The sequence below is a fragment of the Sorex fumeus genome, unplaced genomic scaffold (genome assembly GCF_029834395.1).
Source record: "Sorex fumeus unplaced genomic scaffold, SorFum_2.1 ptg000072l, whole genome shotgun sequence".
NCBI classification, from domain to species: Eukaryota; Metazoa; Chordata; class Mammalia; order Eulipotyphla; family Soricidae; genus Sorex; species Sorex fumeus.
This window is the reverse complement of record NW_026606129.1, coordinates 16405904-16430935: the sequence shown is the minus strand read 5'-3', so window position 1 is coordinate 16430935 and position 25032 is coordinate 16405904. Positions and strand designations below refer to the sequence as shown.

The window sequence follows — 25032 nt, the reverse complement described above, 5'->3', positions numbered from 1 at the left end:
GAACCATGCAGGTTGGAGATGGAGAGCTTCACAAAATCTCTGGAGTCATGAAACTGCATTTTACAAGCTAGGTGCTCTAGGAAGGACTAGCTAGGCAGAGGAAAAAGTCGGAACACAGCTATTCTAGAGAGAGCCATGTGGCAGCTCTCTCTAAGGAGGTTTTATGTAAGCTGAGACCTAAGGAATGAAAAAAGGAGGCAGTCACATCCAGAGATGATTGTCCTTTGCTGTGCTCTCTCTCAGTGAACAATCAAGCACTAAAAAATATATAGGACACAAGTCCAGAGAACTCAGTGAACAATAGAGAAGAGAAACTAATTTTTCTGCAAGTACGTGTCAGATCTGTCCTGAGTGGAATGAGGGAGGATCTGGACCAAATGTTCCATAAGGAACTTCAACCAACCCACCTGCTTCCACCTCCACCTCTAAGTCTTCAGTTCCTGAGACTGAGGAATTCTGCAGCGGTATTTAGGTTTCTTCTCAGCATTCCTTCTTTCCTTCCTCAGTGCTTTGGAGAGACAGTGTGGTACCAGGGATCAAGCCTTTGACCTCCTACTGTCTCTCTAGCCCCTATTGTCTTTATTACATATCAGCTGTCATCGTCTTTAGACTTCGGAGGTAAGAGTGACAGTGAGTGAGTTACTTTGGGCATTGTCACAAAACTGAACACAAGTATTTGAGTTCTCTGGCCATTTGACTTCCACTTAGCTGATGGCGTCAGGGAAATGAGAAGGGCAGTTGGGTGGCTTCTAGGTGCCAAAGGCATTCTGCAGTCAGACAGGCCTCACCCAATTACACATCTGCTTTCACTTTTACTTCCTTACTTATCAAAGCACCCGACCTGACAGGGAAATCCCACACACCTGTTCTCTCTTCCCATTAGGCAAAGTGCTCTATTGGAAGGGCAAAATGTGTTTTCCAGATTTGGACATTCAATTTTGTACAAAATTTTTAGATAGCAGGATCACCAATTTGAAAATTCTCCTGGGATAAACCATTACTCTCTTTCCTCTGTAGGAGGAGACTGCCTTTCCTGAGTTGGTCCTGGGGCTTAGAAAGAGCAAAGTGTGGTCACTGAGGTTAATTAGGAGAAATAAAGTTCCAAGAAAGCGATCTGGCTTCAAAGACTTGCTTTCAAGTCCTCCCATAAGGCTAAACTTGCCAGGGTTCCTGTCTGCTTCTATCAAAGGAAGAGTTGTGGGTAAATCCTTAGTAGGAATCACTCTTTAGACTGGCACACATCAAAAAGAACAAGAACAACCAGTCCTGGCCCAGATGTAGAGAGAAAGGGACTCTTTTTCATTGTTGGTGGGAGTGCCGACTGGTCCAGCCTTTTTGGAAAGCAATTTGAGCATTCCTTAAAAAACTAGAAATTGAACTTCCATGTGATCCAGCAATACCACTTCTGGGAATATATCCTGAGGGTGCAAAAAAGCACAGTAGAAATGAATCTGCCCCTGTATGTTCATTGCAGCACTGTTCACAATAGCCAGAATCTGGAAAAAACCTGAGTGCCTGAGAATAGATGACTGGTTAAAGAAACTTTGTTACATCTGCACAATGGAATACTATGCAACTGTTAGAAAAGATGAAGTCATGAAATTTGCTTATAAGTGAATGGTCATGGAGAGTATCATGCTAAGTGAAATGAGTCAGAAAGAGAGGGACAGACATAGAATAACTACACTCATTTGTGGAATATAAAATATCATGATAGTAACACCCATGGACAGTAGAGACAGGGCCAGAAATATTGCCCCATAGTTGGAAGCCTGCCTTATGAGCTGGGGGAGAAGGCAGCTGGAATGGAGAAGGGATTACTAAGTCAAGGATGGTTGGAGGGATCGCTCAGGATGGGAGATGTGTGCTCAAAGTAGAAAAAGGACCAAATGTGATGACCTTTCATTATTGTATTGCAAATCATAATGTCCATAAGTAGAGTGAGAGAGAGTAAGAGGGAAACTGTCTGCAATAGGGGAGGGGCTGGGGTGGGATGAGGGAGGGAAAAAGGAATACTGGGGACAATGGTGGTGGAAAATTTACACTGCTGGAGGGATGGGTGTTTGAGCATTGTATGACTGAAACTCAAACATGAAAAAAAAAGCCTTGTAAGTGTAGCTCATGGTGATTCAATTAAAAACAAACAAAAAAATCACTCTTTACGTGGTGCTCAGAGCTTACTCCTAGCTTTGCACTCAGGAATCACTCCTGGCAGGACTTGGGAGACCATCTGGGGGTGCTGTGAATTGTTTCCAGGTCGCCTGCATGTAAGGCAAGCACCCTCCCCTCTGTACTATTGCTCCAGTCCTGATTTTGGAAATTCTTGAGTTGAGATTCCTGATTTCCTGAGGCCCTCTTCCAGATCTGAGATGCTTCCATCTCCACCAGGAAAATGGAACAAGGAGCTAGAGAGACAGGAGAGGAGAGAGTGTTAGTGGAGGCAGCTGCAGTTTCTGGCTCTGAGCTTAAAGAAAGGGTTGATCTCCCTTGAGCTAAGAACACTGATAGTGCCTCAGAGACTTGATAAGAGGAACTCTGAGAGTGAGAACAATCTGATAGCAAACACAGATATCACTGAGAAAGTGGAGCTCAGTGGGAGGCCCTCTGGGACTGCAAGGTCTCTCTCATGGAAAAGTGGTTGCACCAGCAGAAATAGAGACTGAAGAAATGTTTGAGTCCTGAGTTTGCTCCCTGGCACTGCCTGCTAACACTTCCAGCACCCCAAGTTGATGTCCTGGTAGCCCCAAGTAATGCTAGGGGTGACTCCCATAAAAAATATGCAGATCTGAAGAAAATTTGCAAAGTGCTCCAGCAAACACTTTGTGTTCTTCAGACTGCACCTGGGAAAGCCCTCCTCCCTGACCAGTGGTTCTCCATGTGAGGCCGTCATACTCCCTGCTGCTTGAGCATATTAGGAGAGTTGTGGTAGATGTGACATCTTTGCTCCTGTGGTGTTCGTGGCACCCACACTTACTGAATCAAAGTTCTAAGGTTGGGGCAGGGACCTGAGCTTCAGAAGCTCTCCAGTTGTTGTGGACATATCTGTGGCCTAAAGCCAGCAGGACAAAGGACAGCAGTGTTTTCCTGAGTGGAGGTTAAGAGTTCCCTGGGAGCAGGATTGTTGTTAAATTATTTTTGCGATTTTGGAAATATATGCTATTAAATAGATTTGGAAAATTTAGAACACAGGAAGCAATTTCATTGCATAGCTGACAAAGAGAGCAATTAGAAACATCTCAGGGTTTGAGAATATAATGAGAAGGGAGGGATGGGGGTGATTTTGAATGTGACTTTTGGGAAAGGGAAAAAGCACTTTACTCAGAATATTACTCCATACATGGTGGGGGCACCCAGAAAATATCATGGGAGGTGCCAGAGCTGTACTACAGCAGGTAGGGTGCTTGCCTTGCACACATCTGACCCAGGTTCAATGCCTGGCAACCCTTATGGTCCCCCAAGCACAACCAGGAGCCATCCTAGAGCCCAAAGCGCAGAGCCAGGAGAGAGTGAGTCCTGAGCACCACTAGGTATGACCCAAAAAACAACAAACAAAAACAAAAACAAAAAAAGATAGAAAAAGGGGGTAAAAAAATGTAAAAAGCGTCGGAGGAAGTAACTTTAAACTTTAGTCGGAGGAAGGGCTTTAATCATGCATAAAAGATAGGTGGGATTTGGGCATCAATCACTTGTTCTGATAAGCAAGTAAATGCCTCCCTTTCCTGGGCCTGATTTCCTTGAAATCTGTCCTTGGGAGCAGAAGATGAAGTCAATATCCACAGATCCCATCAGATGAGAGAGATTTCTCAGTGGATTAATAATAAAAAAAATGGTTTCTGCTTTCTCAGCTAGCTGCTTCTCCATCATTCTAACAGCCTGCCCTTCACTTTATAACTGGCTTGGATTAATTCCCAGAAAACGGGGACATGTTCCTGATGGAATTTCCCAGCACTGCTTGGAAGGAAAAAGAAAAGGAGATTAGTGGGGTTTCTGTTTTTCATCGGGCGCAGTTTGGAAACTCTGTTAACTCAAAGGTGTCCCGGAGATTCATTTTCTACAGCCCTTCATCTTTCTCATCTTGAATTCGGCACTGGGTTACCTCTCTCTTCCTTGCTTTTTCTCCTTGGCAAGTCTACATTGTTGTACCTCAGTGAAATACCAATAATGTGTCCTGTCTCTGCCAGTTGACTTCCCATACCCACGTTCCATCTCATTTTCTCCAATACCCAAAAAGGAATAAACTTTAAAAAATACCTCTTTTTACTCCTGATGTACCTGACTTTTATTTTGCCTCTTGCTGTTGCTTTTTGAAGTAAAGCAATGGCAAGTGCCCATGTTTTCAGCTATTTGTCAAACAGCAGGTAATTCTTAGAAATCAGAAAAGAACACAGGATGTTCTTTTAGCGTTGCAGTCATAGTCTACGACTTTTCCTTTGGCTTATTTTACTTTTGAGCTGGGGACAAGAGGTAGGAGTAAAATATAACAATGTTTTGACTCCTTTGTGTGCTCCTTGTCAAGGACAGAATAGACTTCTTGTTCTTGAGGCAGAGTCAAGTGAGTTCTTTTGGTTTCTACAGGACACTGTAGCCATCAGAGTCCGGTCAACTGCTTTTCCTCAAGGCAACCGAGTCAGTGAGGTCCAAAGGGCACTGCTCCAGGCTGACCCGGCAGAGTCCTCAAACTATGGACACAAAGGCACTGCTGACTGTCACCTGAAAAGTGGAACGTAAAGCCCCCCTGGTTTCTGGGATCAAACATTGAACTGGATCATGGTAAGCCATGTCCAATAGACACGGAGATGGGGGATCATTTTCAAACTTTGCAAACAACCTCTTCTTAAAATCCCTGGAATCATTTCAGAAAGGAACGTTAAAGAGGTAAGTCACAAGTATTAGTATTTATAGATAATCCATCATAGGAAGCAATGGTTGTCAGTTGGTTTGGGGCTTGAGTTATCTTAGTTATCTATTTCTATCAGTTTACATTTGTGTGACTTTATAATGAGGCCAAGTCTGTGCCTTTCCTTCTTTGAGGGAATTTCTTGGAAATACATTTCTGGATGTGGACTAGAAGTCTGTGCCTTTCACTCATAGGGATAAAAAGTTAGAGGTCATCCTATTCGGGATCTTTTCTCCTCTGCTTCGCAGCTGTGTGACTTTAGCAAATTGTTTGCCCTCTCTGGGCTTCAGCACCTACATAGAGTGTTCAAGGGTGCCAGCAGTTCCATTTAAATGATTTTGCACTGCTTCAGCAAAAGGTACAATAAGATGTTGGAGATGATTTATACCTACCTATTATCAATTAAACACCTATGAGAATTTTGGTTGTATTTGTTTTTGTTTTGTTTTACTTTTTGGGTCACACCCAGCAACGCTCAGGGGTTATTCCTGGCTTTGCGCTCAGGAATCACTCCTGGCAATGCTCGGGGGACCATATGGGATGCTAGGAATCAAACCCGGGATGGCTGCATGCAAGGCAAACGCCGTACCTGCTGTCCTATTGCTCCAGTCCCCAAATTTTGGTTGTATTTGTTACACTAGCTTTTCTAGTACTCTTGAACCTAGTAGGGACAAAATTAGGGGAGTGGGATTATTTATTTGCTCCCTTTCCCTCCCAGATCTCCAGTCACTTTCCTCAGCCTGGGAAGAGGAGGTCTAGAATAACTTCTTTTGGAAGAAAGGTTGCTTCATGCCTGTCCATTGGATGCAGATCCCCATGGGTGTAGTGGGTGTTGTCTGGCCCTTGACTTCTGCCCATGTAAGAGGCACCTCTGAAGATTTGCATACTTGAAAAGAGAGGGGAGGGGAAAGGGCAACTTGAGAATTCCTCGAGGGAGTCTAGAAACAGTGCCTTTATTGTCCCCAACTATGTCCAGGGCCCTCCCACCTCTTTCCAGGGTCTGGGCCTGCTGGGTGCACGGTTATCTGGTGTTTCTGGTCTGTGGGTTAGCAGAGTGTGCACTGCAGGGAGCTCTGTGTATTTTGGTGCTCTCTGGCCTCATTAGAATGCAGCGTGCACAGGGCTGGCAGTGTCTGTCAGTGCAGAGGGTACACCTGGAGAGCAGACAGGAGGGCAGGGCCTCTCCAGAAGTCCATCCCTGCAGCAGCTTTATGTAAATGATTGCTCAGCACTGTCAGCAGGGGCCCTGGTAAGAGGAAGATCACCTTGCAAGTGGGCCTGTGGCCAGCCTGACAGCTGGTCAGGGCCTACTCACAGTACAGCCCACGCTAGGGCCTGCAAGTGTGTTCCCTGAAGGCAGGAGGCCAGCTGGGAGAGGCAGGAGGGATGTCCACGGGCCTGGCTTGGGCTAGAATGTGGGGCCCTCCCCACCCTCTATTTACCCTTCACTCCGACCTCAGCATTCACTGGGCAGAGAAAATGCCCAGCTCTCTCTTTCCATTTGAAAGCAAATCCCTGGATTTTCCTGATGTCCAGCCTAGACTCTCTGCAACAGCTCCTCACAGAAGTGGCTAAATGTTCCCATCAAATGAACTGAGCACTGCAAAGTGAAAAGGATTACAACAATATAAAACATAAGGCAGCATTGGAGACTGTTCAGCTTCCACAGGTAATTTCTATTGCACAGGAAGAAAATATTGAACTTCCAAGGTTCATGATTTTGGCTCCTTTAAGACCTTAGACTTCTCATGTTCTTTTTAATCAAAAGCATAGATCCTTTTTATCATGGAAAGCGTATATGACATTTTTCTCTCTCTTGCACTCAGAATAAATCCTGGGGAGATGTCCTATTCCTGGATTCAGTCTGTGGATCTCAGATAAGGATTTGAAGCGGAGAGGAGCCTTTGAACTCATAGGAGAATCTGTTTGCCTCAATTGTTCACTTCAGGTAAAGTAACTGCAAGTAGAGGATACTGCATAATGCATGACCTGGTGAAGCTCTCAGTGCCCACAGCTCTCCATCATAATGAGGAGTGTGGTAATTTGTTAATTTTTTTCCAGAAATCTTCCCCAAACTACACTTCTCCAGCCAGAATGAATCCACACTGCAGGGCTGAGAGGCAGCTCTGGGCTGTCTGTGTGTGTTCCCAAGGATAAGAAATCTAGAAGAAGGAAATGGGAAAAGTCACATGTCATGTCCTCTTTAAGAGACAGAAGGGCTGTCAGAAGAATTCAGATGCAACCTCCCGAGAGTCTGTGGGTGTGGAAAGTCATCAGCTAGCTAATATTAACATAGCTCACACCAGAACGCTGTTCTAGAAATAGGACAGTAACAGCACTACCACGAAGTCATTTGCATTCTGTGGACCAGCCCCCGAATTCCACCTGGCTCCCAGTGCCCTGTGGACATTGCCTTTCTGGATGCTTTTAGATCCGATTCCTACTTGGCTGTCTGGTTTCAGCAGAAACTGGGCCTGAGAAGGAAGAAGCCAGAAGAACATTTGCTTTGTTTGGAGGAAAAGTGGCCGGCAACAGCGAGCAAATCCTCAGGCATCATTGAAAGTGGGAAGCTTCAAAATTTCGTATGGTGACTGACAGGGTGGGCCAGACAAGGACTTTTATCTTGCTTTCCTCGCCATGGCTAATCTGTTGCCCCAGTCTCGAGTCTCTTATTTCAAAAAATATCCTCTCCATGCCATTAGGAAATATTTGTCGATGCTGAGACACCAAAGAGCTGAAGAACAGGTATTGCTTTGTTTTCATTATCTCTTTGTTGATGGGTATCCACTTCTGTGTGTTGCTTTTACGTCACTGGGTGGTTTTGAGGGACTGCTGGTTTACCTGTTTATATGTACAAGTTGGCACTGCTTTGTGCTTTTCCGACTTGACAATTGAAGGGGTGAGCAGGTGTGTGGAGATTTACTGGAGACATTTAGATACTGATACAAAACTGAAGTTCTAGAATAAAACCATGGGTTTCTCTTACTAACTGCCAACTTCTAAACTACTCATTCAGAGTCATGCTGTGGATTCCTTGATAATTTTTCAGAGTCTCGAGTACAAATTTTAAAACTATTACTATTTCAACAAACAAAAGTAGCAGGTCCTGGAAATATTCTTGTCTTCTTGTCTGCATGTCTGAGTATGTAACTCTCACGAGGATTTGCAAAGCAGAAAACCTCTTGTAAACTGTAAATATGAAAGCCTTCAACAGATCGTTAAGGAGCTGTCAAGATCATTCAGACGTAAATAGTCATTTTCGGATGAAGGATAGGGGATGTAAAACTGCAAATTTCTGTCTGTTTAGCCAATCAAATATTAGGATGTCTAGTAGTAGGCTTTAGCGTGTGGGAGTTTAAACATGAAAAAGAAACGATCAAAATGTCTTATTTTGTTTAAACTCGTACATTCATTTTTATTTTATTGTTTTTTAGATTTATATAATTCTATCCCTTAAAGTGATGAAAAGGACATTTGTAAAAACTGCTTTTCTGAATTGTACCAAATTGTTAGAAGAAATGGCTCATTTGAGAGGAAGTATGGCAGTGGTAAAGGACAAATGTATTGCTGCAAAGAGTCACAAATTGCTTGTTCTTTGTGCTTATAACTAGAACCACAGAACTGCATGGGAGGAAATTAGTCGTGTCCTGTATTTATAGAGATGACCTACTTGAATAAAACTCTTCTAGAAAGTGAAAGCAAAGGTCAGCCAACGGAAAATCTTCTAAAATGTTGAAGCATAATTTGGAAGCTGAAATTCATTAACGATCATCCAAGAGGAAACTACTTTTATGATATGCTTGAATGATTTTTTTTACAACAACCAGAAGTTCAAACGGGCTCACTATAGGAGGGAGACTGGCCCAGTTATCTCTGACTTTGGCGAGAGAGCTTAGAGATTACAAAGCAGCCTCTTGGGTTCCAAGTCTCAGGTTTTAGTTTTTGAAGTAGAAAGCCAAGAGGCTCAAGTGGTGGGGCTCTGCATATTATCTGCCCTCTTCAGGGGGCTTATTCCTGCCCCTCCTTGTAACAGGTGACAGCAGAGTGAGCAGCGGTCGAGGTGAAAGAATGCAGGATGGGATTGGAACAGGAAACTGTGAATTAAGTGCTCCCTCTCCCTTTTTATTTCAGTACTATACATTCGGGGGGATATGGGCATATTTCTTATGTGTTTCTATTTTTGTCTTTTTGGGTCATACCCAGTGCTGCTCAGGGTTTACTCTTGGCTCTGCACTCAGGAACTAGTCCTAGTGGGCTCAGGGACCAGATGGGATGCTGGGAAATTGAACATGCAAAGGAAGAGTCATCCTCATTGTAGTATCTTTCTGGCCTCTACTTGTACATGTTTAAAATATGACACAATGCATTTGATTTCTGTGACTTGAATTGGCGGGAGGAGAAGGCGTTCCCCAATGCATAAACATTTTTGAAAAGACTTGGGAAAAGCAAGAAACATCATGCCAAATTCTTAACTTCCAGATGAGTTCATGTCTCCATCAAGAGAAACATTTTTGATTCCTCTCTGAAAACGGTTTCAACTCTACAGAGCATTTGTCTCACAGAATGAAGAAAAGAAGGTCAGGGCTGAGGGTGGCTAACTTAGGGAAGTTTGTTAGACAGTTATAAAGGAAGTTAAGAAAGTCTATCATTTATTTTAGAACCTGCTTTGTGTTATTTCTAATCCTCTCATTCCTATAAAATAGCTTCTCATCATATAGGGGGAAGAACTGAGTCATAATAACCTCAGAAGTCTTGCCAAGGACTCTCCAGTTAGAAAGTACTGAAGAAAGTTAGGAACCCCTGTGGGCCTGGTTTCATTTGTTTATTTGTGATCTTTTAAAAGATCAATATCTCTTTGTCTTTTGGGGGGCCACAAGAGTGGTACATATTGTTTATCCCTGGCTCTGTGCTCACATATCACTCTGGGGGTGCTCAGGGGAGCACAGTGATGCCGGGGCTTAAGCCAGGGTCGACTATGTGTAATACAGGTAGTACAGTTGCCCCTGTCCTAGCTTTATAGCCTTGGTGACTTGGTTTAGAATGAGGTACTTTAGTTTGCAAACTGTCTAGGTTTAGGTGTGCAATTTCTCACCTCGGTAGCTGTGTCTACCACACCACCCAACTATTCTTTCACTACCTAACACTGATAGATTGGTCCCCTCTCTCTGGTCCAGCCTTCCCATATCACCTTCTCCTGGGGTAGCTACTTCTCTGTTGTCAGAGCCAAAGGGTTTGTTTGTTCATTAATTTTTCACTTTTATACTCAACAAATTAGGGAACTTGTTTGTATTTGCCTTCCTCTGATTGACTTATTTCACTTAGCATAATCATCTCAGATCCCATCCATGCAGTTGTGAGTGGCAAGAATCCATATCCTATAGCCAAGAAGCATTCTTCTGTGTTTATACATATATGACCTCTTTATCCACGCAAGGATTGTTTTTATTTTGTGGCCATTGAAATGAACACAGAGATGCCTCTATTCAGATTCATATTCTTTGGATAAATAACCAAAAGTGGCATGACTAGTTTTTATGGTGGTTCTATATTTAATTTTTAAGGAACTTCTTTACTATTTTTCCATAGTGCTTGCAACAATTTATATTCCCACTCACATTGATTCCCCTTACTTCACATTATTGCCAGCATTTGCCATTTTTGTTTATTTTTGATAACAGGCATTCTCACCCGTGTGAGGTGGCATCTCATTGTGGCTCTGATTTGCATTTCCTTAATGACAAGTGATAAAGAGTGTCATTCATGTGTCTATTGGTTGTTTATACATCATCTGATAACATGCCTATTTAAAATTCTCCATTTTTAAATTAGATGACAGATCTATAACTCCCTTGGCTAATTTTTTTATTATCCATTTCATACTTTTTGATGTGATTATAAAAGGCATTGATTTCTTCATTCTTTTTCTGCTGGTTCATTGTTTGTACTTAGAAATGCAACCGATTTGAAGGTCAGAGACATAGACTGGGGGGTGGGAGGCGAGTACTTGTCTTGCATGTGGCCAACCTCTGTTGATCCCTGGCACTGCATATAGTCCTCCAAGTACCACCAGAGGTCACTTTTAAGTAGAGGCAGGAATAGCTCTTGAGTACTGCAAGCTGTGTCCCCCCGCCCCCAAGAAATAGAAATGCGAAAGATTTTTATATATTGATTTTGCAGCTGGCTACTTTGCTGTATTCATTTATTACTTCTACAACAGCATCTTGGGGGAACCCTTGGGGTATAAAACCCTTGGTATACAAAAATCACATTTAGTGATAGCTTTATTTCTTCCTTTCCAATATGGATCTTTTTATTTCCTTTTCTTGCTTCTAATCAAGAATATGGAAACCTTGTTAATAATATTAATAGTACCTTAATAATAATATTAGGAACAGATATTGTTGCCCTCTCTAATTTAAATAAGTCCTTTAATTATTTTTTTCTTTCTTTGTTTATTTCTACTTTGATTTCACTGTTTTCATTCTTCCAATGATTTTGGACTAAGTTTTTTCATTTGTAGTCTTCTTATCAGTAATATTGGATTGAGGCTTATCTTCTAACCTGTGATAAGCTTGTACTAGTGTAAGTTCTCTCTCTCACTCTCTCTCTCTCTCTATGTCTCTCTTCCTGTTTTGGAGCACAAATAGAAGTGTTCAATAGACTGGAGCACTTGCTTTGCACTCGGGAAGCCTGGATTTGATTGTGATGTGTCATATTAATGTCTCTCTTAATACTGCTTTTGTCGTATTTCTAATAATATAATATACCACATTTTAAATTTGTGTTGTTTGCCGCATACTTGGAGAATATTATCCTATGGTAGGTGATGTGGCTAAATGGTAGAGCACATTCCCTGTAGTAGTGAGGCTGTTATTTTTAAATTTTAATTTATTTACTTTTTACTGATAATTGAAGTTACCGACGATCAACGGGAGGGCCTTTACCTTACCTTATTGTATGTACAAAGAGCTAGCATTGTCTCTGCTGTCAGTAGGTGTCTCTGATGATCAATTCCCGAAGTTCATTTAGTCCAACTTGATGAGGCCGATGTCCTTCAAGTACTGGCAGAAACACTGGTGGCACATATTGAGGCTGTATTTCTGGATTAGGCCATGTTGATCTGAAGACGCAACAAGAGCATGATCCCTGGCCAAATTTTCTTGGATGGTTGCAATAGAGCTGCTGGTGACCCATCTTGCTTTCCCGGAGGCAACAAGGCAAAAGGAAGGAACAGGCCCACATGTGCGCTCTTGAAATTTTGAGCTCAGGATTTTAACTGAGGCTGGTTTTAATACATATACACACAATAATTTTTCCCTGACACACACATATATTTCTCCACTTCACTTAATCACTTAATCCCCGTTATTCATCGATTTATTTGAGCGGGTGCCAGTAACGTCTCCATTCATCCCGGTTGCGTGCTAGTGTAGCCCAATGGTATCTGTTCGTTTTAGGAACATGTAGAGCCTCAAACTGATCATTTAGGGTCTTGACGAAGAAGTCTGACCATCTTATAGGTGGGCGTCCACGTGATCTTTTGATGTCTCGTGGAATCCAATCAGTAATGGCTCTAGTCCAGCGGTTGTCTGTAAACCTCATTACGTGTCCAGCCCATCTGATTTTTGATGTCTTGGCAAATGAGACAGCGTCCCTGATTCTTGAGCGTTGATGAAGATCAGAACTCCGGATTCTATCTCTCATTTGAGTGAATCGTGATATTCCAAGCATAGTTCTTTCAATTCCTCTTTGAGAGACACGAATAGTGTTCTCATCCTGTTTTCGTAGGGTCCAGGTCTCTGAGGCATATGTTAATGCAGGAAGAATAGTGGAATCAAAGAGATGTGCTCGTAGCTGGAGGTTCTTTGTCCTTTTAGCTATTTCTTCAATGCTCTTGAAGGCATTCCAAGCCGCTCTCTTCCTCCTGCGCAACTCAGGTGCCAGGTCATTCATCATGTTGATTTCTCGACCTAGGTATATATAACTGTTTCATTCGGAGATGGTGGTTCTGTTGAGAGCGAATGGAGCGTCAGGAACAAGGTTGTTTCTCATAAACATTGTCTTCGTAAGATTCAGCTGTAGTCCGACCTTTCCACATTCACGGTCAAAGTCGTTCAGCATTTGTGCCGCTTGGTTGATGTTTGGTGTTATTAGAACGATGTCATCAGCAAAGCGGAGGTGGTGTAGTTGCCGACCATCTATCTTCACTCCCATTCCTACCCATTCCAGTCGTCGCATGATGTTCTCAAGGGTGGCACTGAAGAGTTTTGGTGAAATGGTATCACCCTGCCGAACCCCTCTCTTGATATGGATGATTACTTCTTTGTAGAATGGTGAGATCTTGGTAGTGAATCCGCAATAGAACTCACGAAGGATCCTGATGTATTGAGTTTGTACGCCCTGATTGGCTAGGGCTTCCATGACCGCTTCCGTCTCAACAGAATCAAAGGCCTTCTTTAAATCAATGAATGTTAGACAGAGTGGCATCTTGAACTCCTGAAATACCTCAATGAGCTTGGTTATTGTGTGGATATGGTCGATGGTACTGAATCCTTTTCGGAATCCAGCTTGTTCACATGGTTGTCCTTCATCTAGTGTTCTGCTAATCCTATTCAGGATGACTCGAGTGAATAGTTTGTAGATGACAGACAATAGGCAGATTGGGCGATAGTTGCCAATGTCGTGGATGTCTCCTTTCTTGTATAGTAGTACAGTCTTGCTGGTTTTCCATTGGGATGGAACCTTGCATTCAGACAGGTAGCGTGTGAAGAGTCGAGCCAATGTATTGATGAGTACTGATGGTAAGTTCTTCAGGTGTTCAGGTCTGATCTTGTCTGGGCCAGGTGCTCTTTGTTTCTTTACAGACGAGATGGCATGTTGGATTTCGGAAGGGAGAACATTGGGAACGACATATCCATCATGTGGTATGTGGTATGTGGGCAAGTGGATGTGGCTATTAAAGAGATCTGAGTAGAAGTCATGAATAATCTTCTCCATTGCCCTTCTGGAAGATGTGATAGATCCATCATGATGTCGGAGGGCACTCATCTTGGTTTTGTAGTTGGTGAAGGACAGGCGGGCATTACGAATGTTTTTCCCAGCTTCTGCTGCATCTACCAGTACTGCTGCTCTCCTGTTTTTGAGGTCATCCTTGATGGCTTCTCTGCACTGTTTTGCCAGTTTGGACGTTTGCTTGTGGTTGCCTGAGGCACGTGCCACGCCACGTTGGCGAATAAGTTCAAGAGTGTTCGAAGAAAGACGGTTTTTTGTGGTTATCTCTCTCTTGGCATTCCTTGCACAATCATGGAGGTGCTGAATCATTCGATTGTATTCCTCATCAATGTTGTCAATGACGGCATCTTCCCATGTTGCCTCAACAGAGCCAAAGAGTTCCCAGTTGGTGGTTGTTCTGGGAGTCCTCTTCTTAAACCTTGCATTCTTTCCTCCTCGTTCTGTGAGGTAGAATTTTGCACGAAGAAGACGGTGGTCTGATCCCGTTTGGAATTTTGGGACAACAGCAACATCGGTTAGGCAAAACCGCCGATTGAATATGATGTGGTCTATTTCATTATGGAACTGTCCATCGGGAGACTCCCATGTCCAACGTTTAGATTCAGCCTTTTGGAATTGTGAGTTACCATGGAAGGTTTTGGTTGACATGATGAACTCAGACAGTCTGTCACCCTGTTCGTTCCATTCCAGGCCATGGGTTCCGATGTGGAGTTCATCGACTGATCTTCTTGGTCCTATCTTGGCATTAAAATCACCGACAATGATCTTGTAAAAGGTGTGATTTCTCCAGCTCCATGTAGAATTTCTCAGTTTCTCTTTCACCATAACTGGATGTTGGTGCATAGACAACAAAGATAGAAACTGCCGGTAGTGAGCCACATTTATTCAAGTGTAATCGTCCGATTTGGGTTGTTAGGCATTCAAATGAATCAATGCTCGTGACTAAGTTTGTGTTGACAAGGATACCGACACCACCGACGCCTCTTTTATCACATGTTCCAAGGAACAGTTCTTCTCCAGTGTCGAAAACAGCATGATGGGATTGATGTCTTCTCATTTCGGTCAGACCAATGATGTCGTACTTGATCTTTCGTGCTTGTACCATAAGGTCTTCAATGGATGCAGCGGATGCCAGCGTACGAGCATTAAAAGTACAGACAATCATTTTTGTTTTTCTGCGTTTTGGCAGCCTATGTCTGCCTTGGTGTTTTATCAGCCTCTCCTTCCATATCCTTCTCGACTCTGCATATTCAGGGTTAGGGAAATGAGATCCATTTATTACTGGATTTGGCATATCTATTTGGTCTATTTGGCATAGACCACGGATAGCTTGCCAGGCTCTGCCGTGCGGGTTGGATATAATTTCTCCACTTATCTACATTAAAATACATTCCTCCATCTAGCCAAGAATTCTTTTACTTACAACATATCTACCTGAAGATCATCAACACATCCATGTCTTAGGTATAATACACCCCATTTGAAAAAAAAAACATATTTCTTAGACAAGGAAATAGCTCAAAAGCTGAGCTAACCCAATTGCTGGGCTCAATTCTCAGCATCTTTTGGTCCACAGTTATTGCTGGTAGTTAATGTAGTCTCATCTCTGCACCAAGATAATTCCCCAGTACCACTGGGTGCAGGCCTTCCAACAGAACCTTAACAACCTTTCTTCAGTTATCCTGGGTAAAAGTTAAGATACAACCCTTCTCTCTTCAAAATATTCTGCCTTCTTTCTAATATATTGTATATAGTAAGACATTTGCTTGCAAGTCTATACATGTGCACACAAGATTCTGAGGTTTTGTTCTTGTTCCCTGAAGCCCATGTTGGAGCTGGGCCTAGTCTGGTTTGTGTAGGAGTGATGTATATGGTAGAGAGATGGCCCAGGTAACTCCTCTCTTCTTGCTTTTGTCTATCTTAGGATGATATTTTAAGGTCTCCACCGCTCAACGTATGGCCATTTTTATATTCACCTTCTCCATAGAGGATTTCTTGTGAAGAACTTCTCCTTGGGGGACTGAAGGAGGGTTTTTCTTTTTACATTAAGGGTCAAAAGGGCATAAATATTTGACCTAATGACTGGTTGTTAGTTTTTTTTTAATGGGAGGGAGTATAAGTCATTTCTCACAAGCTTGGCTCAGCAATGTGGTCTGGGACCAGCAATACTGGGGCAATCAATGTCTTGGGAGGCCATGTGCTGCCAGACATAGAATCTTGTATACTCCAGACAAACTCTCTGTCCCTTTGAGTCCTCTTCCAGACTCTAGGTTGATTTGGAATTTTTGCAGTTATTATTTATGCGGGACCCAGTGCTGAAATCTCTAAGCCTGCTCGAATCAGAACTGGGCCTCCTCCATCCAGATCCCCCATTTTCCAGTAGCTTGGCAGTCACACCCACAAACTGCCCTGGCACCATTGTAATCCCATCAATGGCCAAGATCCACAGACTATAAAACAAAGCTCCTGGAAGTGGAACCTCTTATAGTCTAGCCCCCTGACATACCTAAAACAGCACACATGTGTTTGGTTTTAACATACTTGCTTGTATTCTCTTATCTACATTATTCGTCCCTCTCAGAGAGCCCGGCAAGCTCCCAACAGCATATTCAATATGCCAAAAACAGTAACAATAATGAGTCTCATTCCCCTGACCCTGAAAGAGACTCCAATATGGCACCGTTGGGAAGGACGAATAAGAAGAGGCTGCTGAAATCTCAGAGCTGGGATGAATAGAGACATTACTGGTGCCTGCTCGAGCAAATCGATGAACAATGGGATGACAGTGATACAGTGATACAGTGATTATTTATGCTGTGATGTGCCAATCAATGGCCTGGTTACTTATTAATGTAAGAGCAAATGCTTTATCTTTTACATATATTATTATACATATTTGGAATTAGATAATTGAACTGAAATATTTCAACAAAATTAATCATATGCTTTTTTCACTCCTATAGTCTTCTATTCTGATACTGCAATCATAATGCCATTGGTGTACTTATGTAAATACAGACACATGTTTATTTGGCCAGAACTTGTTATATTTTTTTGTGGAATTACTGAGTTCCTTTTATTAATTTTTAGAGTTCTTTGATTATTAAGCAACATTTTTTATATCTACTATGAGTGCAGCATTTTATAGATGACAGAATGTAAAAATGAATTTCATATAATCCCTCTGCAATATTTGTAGTTCACATGGGTTGAAAGAGCTGTACTTGGTCTTTACGATAAGAGACCAAAAAAAAATGTACATGCTGCACTCATATTTACCTCTGGTTCAAGGCCTCTCTGTTTGGATATCTGTTTTAAATGAATGATCTTGAGGGGGGCCAAGGGGTGTGAGCAAGAGTTGTTGTTTAATTGAGGATTAGAGACAAGTTTGTTTGAGAAGTTGTCATAAAACATCTCTTTAATGACTTACGGAAAGGGTTTTAGTTCAAACAGAATCGCTAGATTTTTTTTTTGTTCTTAATTCTAGCCATAAAGTTGACTTGTTAGATAAATAGTCAAGCTCAATTTGAACCTTAGTAACTTGGTTCTTTTTTTTTTTTTTTTGGCTCTTATGCTCGCTTGCTTTAACTACACAATGAAAGCTAAAGAACTTCCCCCACGTATTGTATCCCCCTAAACTATGGTGAGATCTGAAATGTTCCAGTTGAGTTTGTGGTTGCTGAGGCAGATTTTTCTTTATTCTAGGTAAAATGATAGAAATTTCTCTGGATCTTTGTTTAAGCTATGGTAAGAATTCTTAGCCTTGGGACTGGATCTTACAGCAGGGAAGGTGTTTCCCTTGTACAATGTTCAATTCCCAGTACCACATATGACACCCTTCCCCAGGAGTGATTTCTGAGCACAGAGCCAGGAGTAAGCCCTGAGCACTGCCAGGCATCGCCCAATAAGCATAAAACAAAAAACAAAGAAAAACCAAAAAAAAAAAAAACCCTAAAATTTTTAGCGCTTGGTTCGATGGTTAGATCTTAAGAGTATACCAAAATTGTCCATTTTTAAAAGCCTCTAAAATAAGCCATAAAATGCTAGTGTTAGTTCAAAAGACATCTCAGGGGAGAAGCAAAAGCCTTTGCCCCGTGTTCTTGTGTGCTCGGTAGAGAATCTGCTTTAATCCTTCAGAAGCAGATGGGAAAGATGATCCCTGTAGAATTTAAGAAAGAGGACACAAATTCTACCTCACTACTGTGGAGGAATTTGTATAATTGAATATAGGTAACATTGACACTTAAATTGCTTTGATAATGTGAAGCTGAACCTTAATATTTCTGAATATTAAGCGTGATATTAAAAGTTGAACTATTTTATCATGGTAATTACAACAGCCCTCTCTATCTGAAAGGATAATTTTTTTAAAGAGCTATATATTTAAGCCCACCACCACCATCACCATCACCTCCCACACACACACAACACACAAAGAGCCCCTAAGTACTTTTTAACTTTTTTCCTATCTCAGTCTGATCCAACTTCTATTAAAAAAATATCCCATAGGCTGTCTGGCTTAGAAACAAACAGCAATTTACTTCTCACAGTGTTGGAGGCTGAAAGTCCAAATCAAAGGGATAACAGATTTAATGCCTGTCACAGTGCCTTCCAGCCTGTGAGCTGCAGACTTTGTGGTTGTTATATTTACAGGGTAGAGGGGATCAGGGGCTCCCAGATTTTTTCATAAGTCATGAATACCATTTATGAGATCTTATTCTCATGACCTAAGCACCGACCAAACAACTCCTAACCCCATTATAGGGTAGGATTTCAATAAAGATTTGGAGGCAAGAAATCTTCCTGTGTATACCATTGCCTGTAGGTAGACTGAGAATTGGACTTCACTGCCTGCGTGAAGATTATTGGCTTATGATCAGATTATTGACTTTGTTCTCATGGCCTTCCTCTCTCCTAAATCACCTTTTCTAGGAAAAATTTTCACCTTCATTCCCTATTATTTACTTAGAAGCCTAGGAATCATCTTGGGTAATTTCGGTTGCTTCTGTCAATATCTAATCTATCATCAAATTTTTTTCAGTTCTATTCCAAAACATCCTTCCAATCAATCAGTTTCCTTCCACCCACTGCTGTCTGGTCTGATCAGTTCACACAATAAGCCAGAGAGGGCACAGAGGTCTTCTAGAGACCTGGACCTCTCCATGGCCCACAGCCATGTCAGCATGACACTTTGGATTTGTCACTGACTTCTGCTTGTTTTCAGATCAAAGACAATGTTTCTGGAGCCCCAATAGGGGCTCCAATCCAGGACCTCATTCCTTCGGGTCCCATGCCCTCTCTGGCAGCATGGTTGCCTTCCACCACTCTTCTCTGCACCCTTGAAGCAACACTCTGATTACATAGCAACATCCTTCCAACAGCATTTTCTGACTTTTCCACCCTGGTCCTCCCTCCTGTGATTTCCTTCTCAGTCACCTTATAACTGCTTTGTTGTCCTTATCCCAGTAGTAACTGTGCCTCTGTTTGTGGGGCAATCTGATTCCCAGGATGTCTCAGATGGACATGGTGGTTGAGATATGGAGGATGCTGATTATGAGGGTGAAGAATTATACTTTGGGGTGAGAGAAATCTGGGGAGGAGCAGTGAGTGAGATCTAGAGGCAGAGGTGCCTGAAAAACTCTTGGACTTTGGGCTCTGTGAGAATGAGGTGTGTGTGTGTGCTGTATCTAATGAGAACTGCAGAGAGAGGTTGAGTTGTCATAAGGACAAACTTTCTAAAACTGAGAGACAAGGAGATGACCGTAATATGTAGAGGGGAGGCTATGTGACCCCTCCTTGGGGATGGGGTAGTGATGGTTTTTGTGTCACGAAAGAAAAATGTGAATGATTAGACGCCTTTCTGCACCAAAAATTCGCATGCAGTCAGCAAAAGATGAATAATTCAGATAGCTTAAGAACCGAGAAAAGGACTAGGTTCATCACTAAGAAATTTTGAGCTATGTAGCTTCAGCACTAATTAATTGATAGATTCACTTATTTTTATTTGATCCAGCAGTGCTTGGTGCTCTAGGTTTGGTGCTTGCAAGTTTGTCCTGGTAGTGCTAGGGACGGAACACTCAAAGCATGCACTTCAGCCCTTTGAGCTATTTTCTCCCACGCAGAAATTATTTATTTTGTTAGTGGTAAGAAAATCCACAATCTGAGCACGTTGTCCTGGAATCTAAGGTCAAAGAAGACAGAATCACAGTCTCTGGAGATTCAGGTAGCATGCAATTGCAAGGAAAGGAAATAACCTTCTATCCAGCAGACAGATACCTCAGCTGCAAAAGCAGATGCCTCAGTGACTCATTTTTTTAGTCTGATCAGCCACAGAACAACCTGCCCCTGTAGTTTAATAGAATTAGGAAACCTTCCCATGATAAATATAGATGGTCCCTAACTATAGGACCGTAAGAGCAAAATTTCAGTAGAAACTGTGCTTTGTATTATGTACTGTGAATTGTGATCTTTTGCAGGGCTAGTATTATTTAGTAGGGTCCTCTCTTATGATGCCGAGCAGCTAAAATGAGTGAACCACTGTTTGCAGACAGCCCCCAACTTACCTGAGTTAAAACGTACAACCATTCCACAATGTACTGTGTTGCCAGAACTTTTTGGATGTTGTGTTTTGCATCCTCACATTCCACCCTGTCTGCTAAACGTCCACCACCTTTAAGGTAGGCAACACAATTATAAAATAGCATTGGTAGTGGATGATTTTGCCTAACTGTAAACCAATGTCAGTGTTCGAAGACCGTTTCTGGTGGACTAGGCTGAGCTATGCCTTTTGGAAAGTTAGGTGTAGTAGATTTACTCTCAGCTTGAAATCTCTTCAGTGTATGTTAGTGAATATGCTGAGTGGGAATTGCAGCTACCCATCGCTCATGAGAGAACATGGAACTGGGGTTTCTGAGAATACCTCTTGTCTTCATACCATTGTAAAGTTGAAAATCTCAAGTATGGAACTGTTTGTATGCTTAGAAGTCCCTGATGGACAAGGACACTGAAGATTTTTGGTTATTTTGTGGCATATTAACAGAGTATTTATTTTATTTTATTTCAAACTCTCTTTTCTGCATGTAAGGCAGACAACATACTATTTATTTACGGCCATTCTAAAAATATTCCACCCCTTTTATCTGGAAAATCCCAGTGTGATGTGTTGGACAAGGGGAGATTCTGAAGTCACTTTTGAATTTTTCTAACCCTGCGTTGTGCTTAGATATTTTCCTAATCTGTTTTGTGAAGATGTTTTTGAAGCACAGGAGCCAGTAAATGGATGGATCCCCAAAGCTTTGTTTTTGAAATGAATCCATTAACATGGTGTAACCTCTCTCTCTCTCTCTCTCTCTCTCTCTCTCTCTCTCTCTCTCTCTCTGTGCGTTTGAACTACAATGTAGCTTATTATACAGATTTCTAAATTTGCTATTATGTTCTGCTTATAGTTCACCAGCAACATTCAAATCACTTTTGTTCAGAATGGAAGACATATTTTTCTTACCCTGTACAGACAGTTCTATGCTTTCAAAGAAGAGGAAATGAACTTCCCACATATGTTGTACTGTTCATAATTTGCTGTGAAGAGAGCATGAAAGATGCTGGAATTATTTCTTCCCTGTTCATCCAAAAGGCAGCATATTAGTAACAAAATTTTTAAAAGATCAAGTTAGATTATTCATTCCAGAAAAAGGAGCTTTGTGTACCTAATCGTCAAATCCTGCTGAGTTGGTGGCCCTTGGCACCTTCAGTCTTTGAACCAAGTCAAAGTATGAATCCTGCCATACCAGCCCGACTAGAGCCCATATTTGCTTAAGCGGGCCCAGTAACGTCTCCATTGGAGACTTTGTTGTTACTGTGTCTGGCATATCGAATACTCTCGGTAGCTTGCCGGGCTCTCCGAAGGAAAAAATGTGTCATGCGCTTGGCAAGGTCCTTCACATTGCTGTTTAATCTTCATAGTACCATTGAAAAGTAGGTGGTGTCGTTCCCACCTTACAAGTGAGAGAACTGTGGGTCTATTTATTTATTTATTTTTGCTTTTCGGGTCACACCCGGCAATGCACAGGGGTTACTCTTGGCTCTGTACTCAGGAATTACTCCTGGCAGTGCTCAGGGGTCCATATGGGATGCTGGGAATCGAACTCGGGTTGGCTGCATGCAAGGCAAATGCCTTACCCGCTGTGCTATGGCTCCAGCCCCGAGAGCTGTGGTTTTAAATATACAAAGCTCATAAGTGGTGGTGGTAAAACTTTATTTTATACTTGTAGTTACAGACAGTGCCTTATTTAAAATTTGTAAGTATTAATCAACTATTTATAAGATCACGATCACAATCATCCTGTTGTTCGTCGATTGACTCGAAAATATAAGATATTTTCTAAAAATTTAAATGTTTTATGAATACTTTTAAAAATTATTCTGTTTTGGGGGCCACACCTGACTGTGGTTAGTGCTTACTCTCAGTTCTATGCTCAGAAATCATCCTGGTGGGATTCAGGAGATATGCAATGCCAAGAATCTATCCCCAGTAGTCTTTTTTTTTTAATTTTAAAAAAAAATTTTATTAGTGAAACACCATGAGGTACAGTTATAGACTTATAAATTTTTGTGCTTGGGTTTCAGTTATACAATGATCAAGTACCCATCCCTCCATTAGTGCCCATCCTCCACCACCATGGGTCCCAGCATCCTTCCCACCCCCCTACCCCCCCCATCCCACCCTGCCTCTGTGGCAGGGCATTCCCCCTTGTTCTCTCTCTCTTTTTTGGGGTACTGTGTTTTGCAAGAGAGGAATTGAGTGGCAATCATGTTTGGTCTATAGTCTACTTTCAGCATGCTTCTCCCACCCTGGGAGGATCCTCACAACACCCTTTATTTGGTGCTCTCTTCTCTATCTGAGCTTCCTTTTCCCCTAGCACGTGTGGCTGGCCTCCAAGTCATGGAGAAAAATTCCTGGTACTAATCTCAGTCATTCCTGGGTATTAGTCTCCCATTTTTTGCTTTATGTTCCCCAGATGAATGCAATCTTTCTGTGTCTATCCGGCTCTTTCCGACTCATTTCGCTTAACATGATACTTTCCATGTAGTACCACTTGTATGTAAATTTCATAACTTCATCTTTTTCTAACAGCTACATAGTACTCCATTGTGTAAATGTACCAAAGTTTCTTTAACCAGTCATCTCTTCTCGGGCACTCAGGTTTTTTCCAGATTCTGGTTATTGTAAAGAGTGCTGCAATGAACAAACAATTGCAGATGTCACTTCGACCATACTTTTTTGCCTCTCTGAGATATATTCCCAGGAGTGCTATTGCTGGGTCAAATGGGAGCTCAAATTCTAATTTTTTGAGATTCGCCCATACTGTTTTCCAAAAGGGTTGAACCAGCCGGCATTCCCACCAGCAGTGAAGGAGGATCCCTTTCTCGCCACATCCGCGCCAGCACCGGTTGCTTTTGTTCTTGTGGATGTGGGCCAGTCTCTGTAGTGTGAAATGATATCTCATTGTTGTTTTGATCTGCATCTCTCTGATGATTAGTGATGTAGAGCATTTTCTCGTGTGCCTTTTTGCCATTCGGATTTCTTCTTTGCAAAAGTTTCTGTTCATTTCCTCGCCCCATTTTTTGATGAGGTTGGGTGATTTCTTCTTGTGGAGTTCAACCAGTACCTTGTATATCCTTGATATCAACCCTTTGTCGGATGTGTATTTGGTGAATATCCTTTCCCATTCTGTAGGCTGTCTTTGTATTTTGGTCACTGTTTCTTTTGAGGTGCAGGAGCTTCTTAGTTTAAGATAGTCCCATTTGTCTATCTCTGTTTTCACTTGCTTGGCCAGTGGCATGACATCTTTGAAGATACCGTTAGCTTCAATATCATGAAGAGTTTTGCCGACTTTGTCTTCAATAAACATTATGGATTTCGGTCTGATGTTGAGGTCATAAATCCATTTCGATCTTACTTTTGTGCATGGCGTTAGGCAGAGATCTGAGACCACTTTTTTGAATGTAGCCGTCCAGTGATGCCAGCACAATTTGTTAAAGAGCCTTTCCTTACTCCACTTCACATTACTCGCACCTTTATCAAAGATTAGATGATCATATGATTGAGGGGAGATGTCAGTGTATTCAACTCTGTTCCATTGGTCTGCAGCTCTGCCTTTGTTCCAGTACCATGCTGTTTTAATTATTACTGCTTTGTAGTACAGTTTGAAGTTCGGGAGGTTGATTCCTCCCATTTTCTTTTTCCCAAGAATTGCTTTAGCTATTCGTGGGGGCTTATTGTTCCATATACATTTCAGGAGTGTTTGCTCCATTTCTTTGAAGAATGTCATGGGTATCCTTATAGGGATTGCATTGAATTTATACAATGCTTTCGGTAGTATTGCCATTTTGACAATGTTAAGTCTCCCGACCCATGAGCAGGGGATATCTTTCCATTTCCTCATGTCCTCTTTTATTTCCTGAAGTAGCGTTTTGTAGTTTTCTTTGTACAGGTCCTTTACTTCCTTAGTTAAGCTGATTCCCAGGTACTTGATTTTCTGGGGCGCAATTGTGAATGGGATTGTTTTCTTCATGTCACTTTCTTCTCTTTCACTATTTGCGTATATATCCCCAGTAGTCTTGTGCAAGACATGCACCCTACCTGCTGTACTGTCTGGCATAAAATTAAGGTTTTATAATCAAGTTTTCATTTTAAAATTATTTTATGAGAGCATTGATTTTTAACCTTCCTACTTTTATAACTATTTTCCCTCTATCAGAATTTGTCATATTCTGTCACTTTCATTCGTTCATTTAAGATAATATCTAGGGCTTGCTCTTCAAGTCCATGTTCTCTATTGAACACGTACTCACTTGCTTGTCTCTATGTTTCTTTGCTTGCTTTTTTATACTCTGGAGAAAACTCTGTTTTCCCTCAAACATGTGCTTCTCTCTTTGTCTTTCCCTCACATCTTCCTAAATAAACTTCAACAAAAACTTTCTTCACCGTTTCACCTCCTCCTGAAATTTGAAGTTTGAAGAATAAAAATTTGCTTCACTATTTTTCCTCCTCCTGAAATTCTTTTCCGTGAGGAAAAGGCCGCAAATGCGTAACATCTGTGCTGAGGTTACGACTGACCTGATCT

The 25032-nt window shown here is 41.8% G+C and overlaps 1 protein-coding gene and 1 pseudogene across 1 annotated transcript in view; one reads left to right on the top strand and one right to left on the bottom strand.

Moving 5' to 3' along the window:
* Positions 1 to 7268: 7268 nt before the first annotated feature.
* ATP2C1 (ATPase secretory pathway Ca2+ transporting 1) overlaps positions 7269 to 25032 on the top strand; it is a 137496-nt gene continuing 119732 nt past the window's right edge. The window contains exon 1 of the mRNA XM_056128962.1: positions 7269 to 7642. Within this exon, the coding sequence (XP_055984937.1) occupies positions 7535 to 7642 (108 nt within the window). The 5' untranslated portion in view covers positions 7269 to 7534. The remainder of the gene's footprint in view (positions 7643 to 25032) is intronic.
* LOC130037257 (40S ribosomal protein S29-like) lies at positions 11923 to 12091 on the bottom strand (annotated as a pseudogene).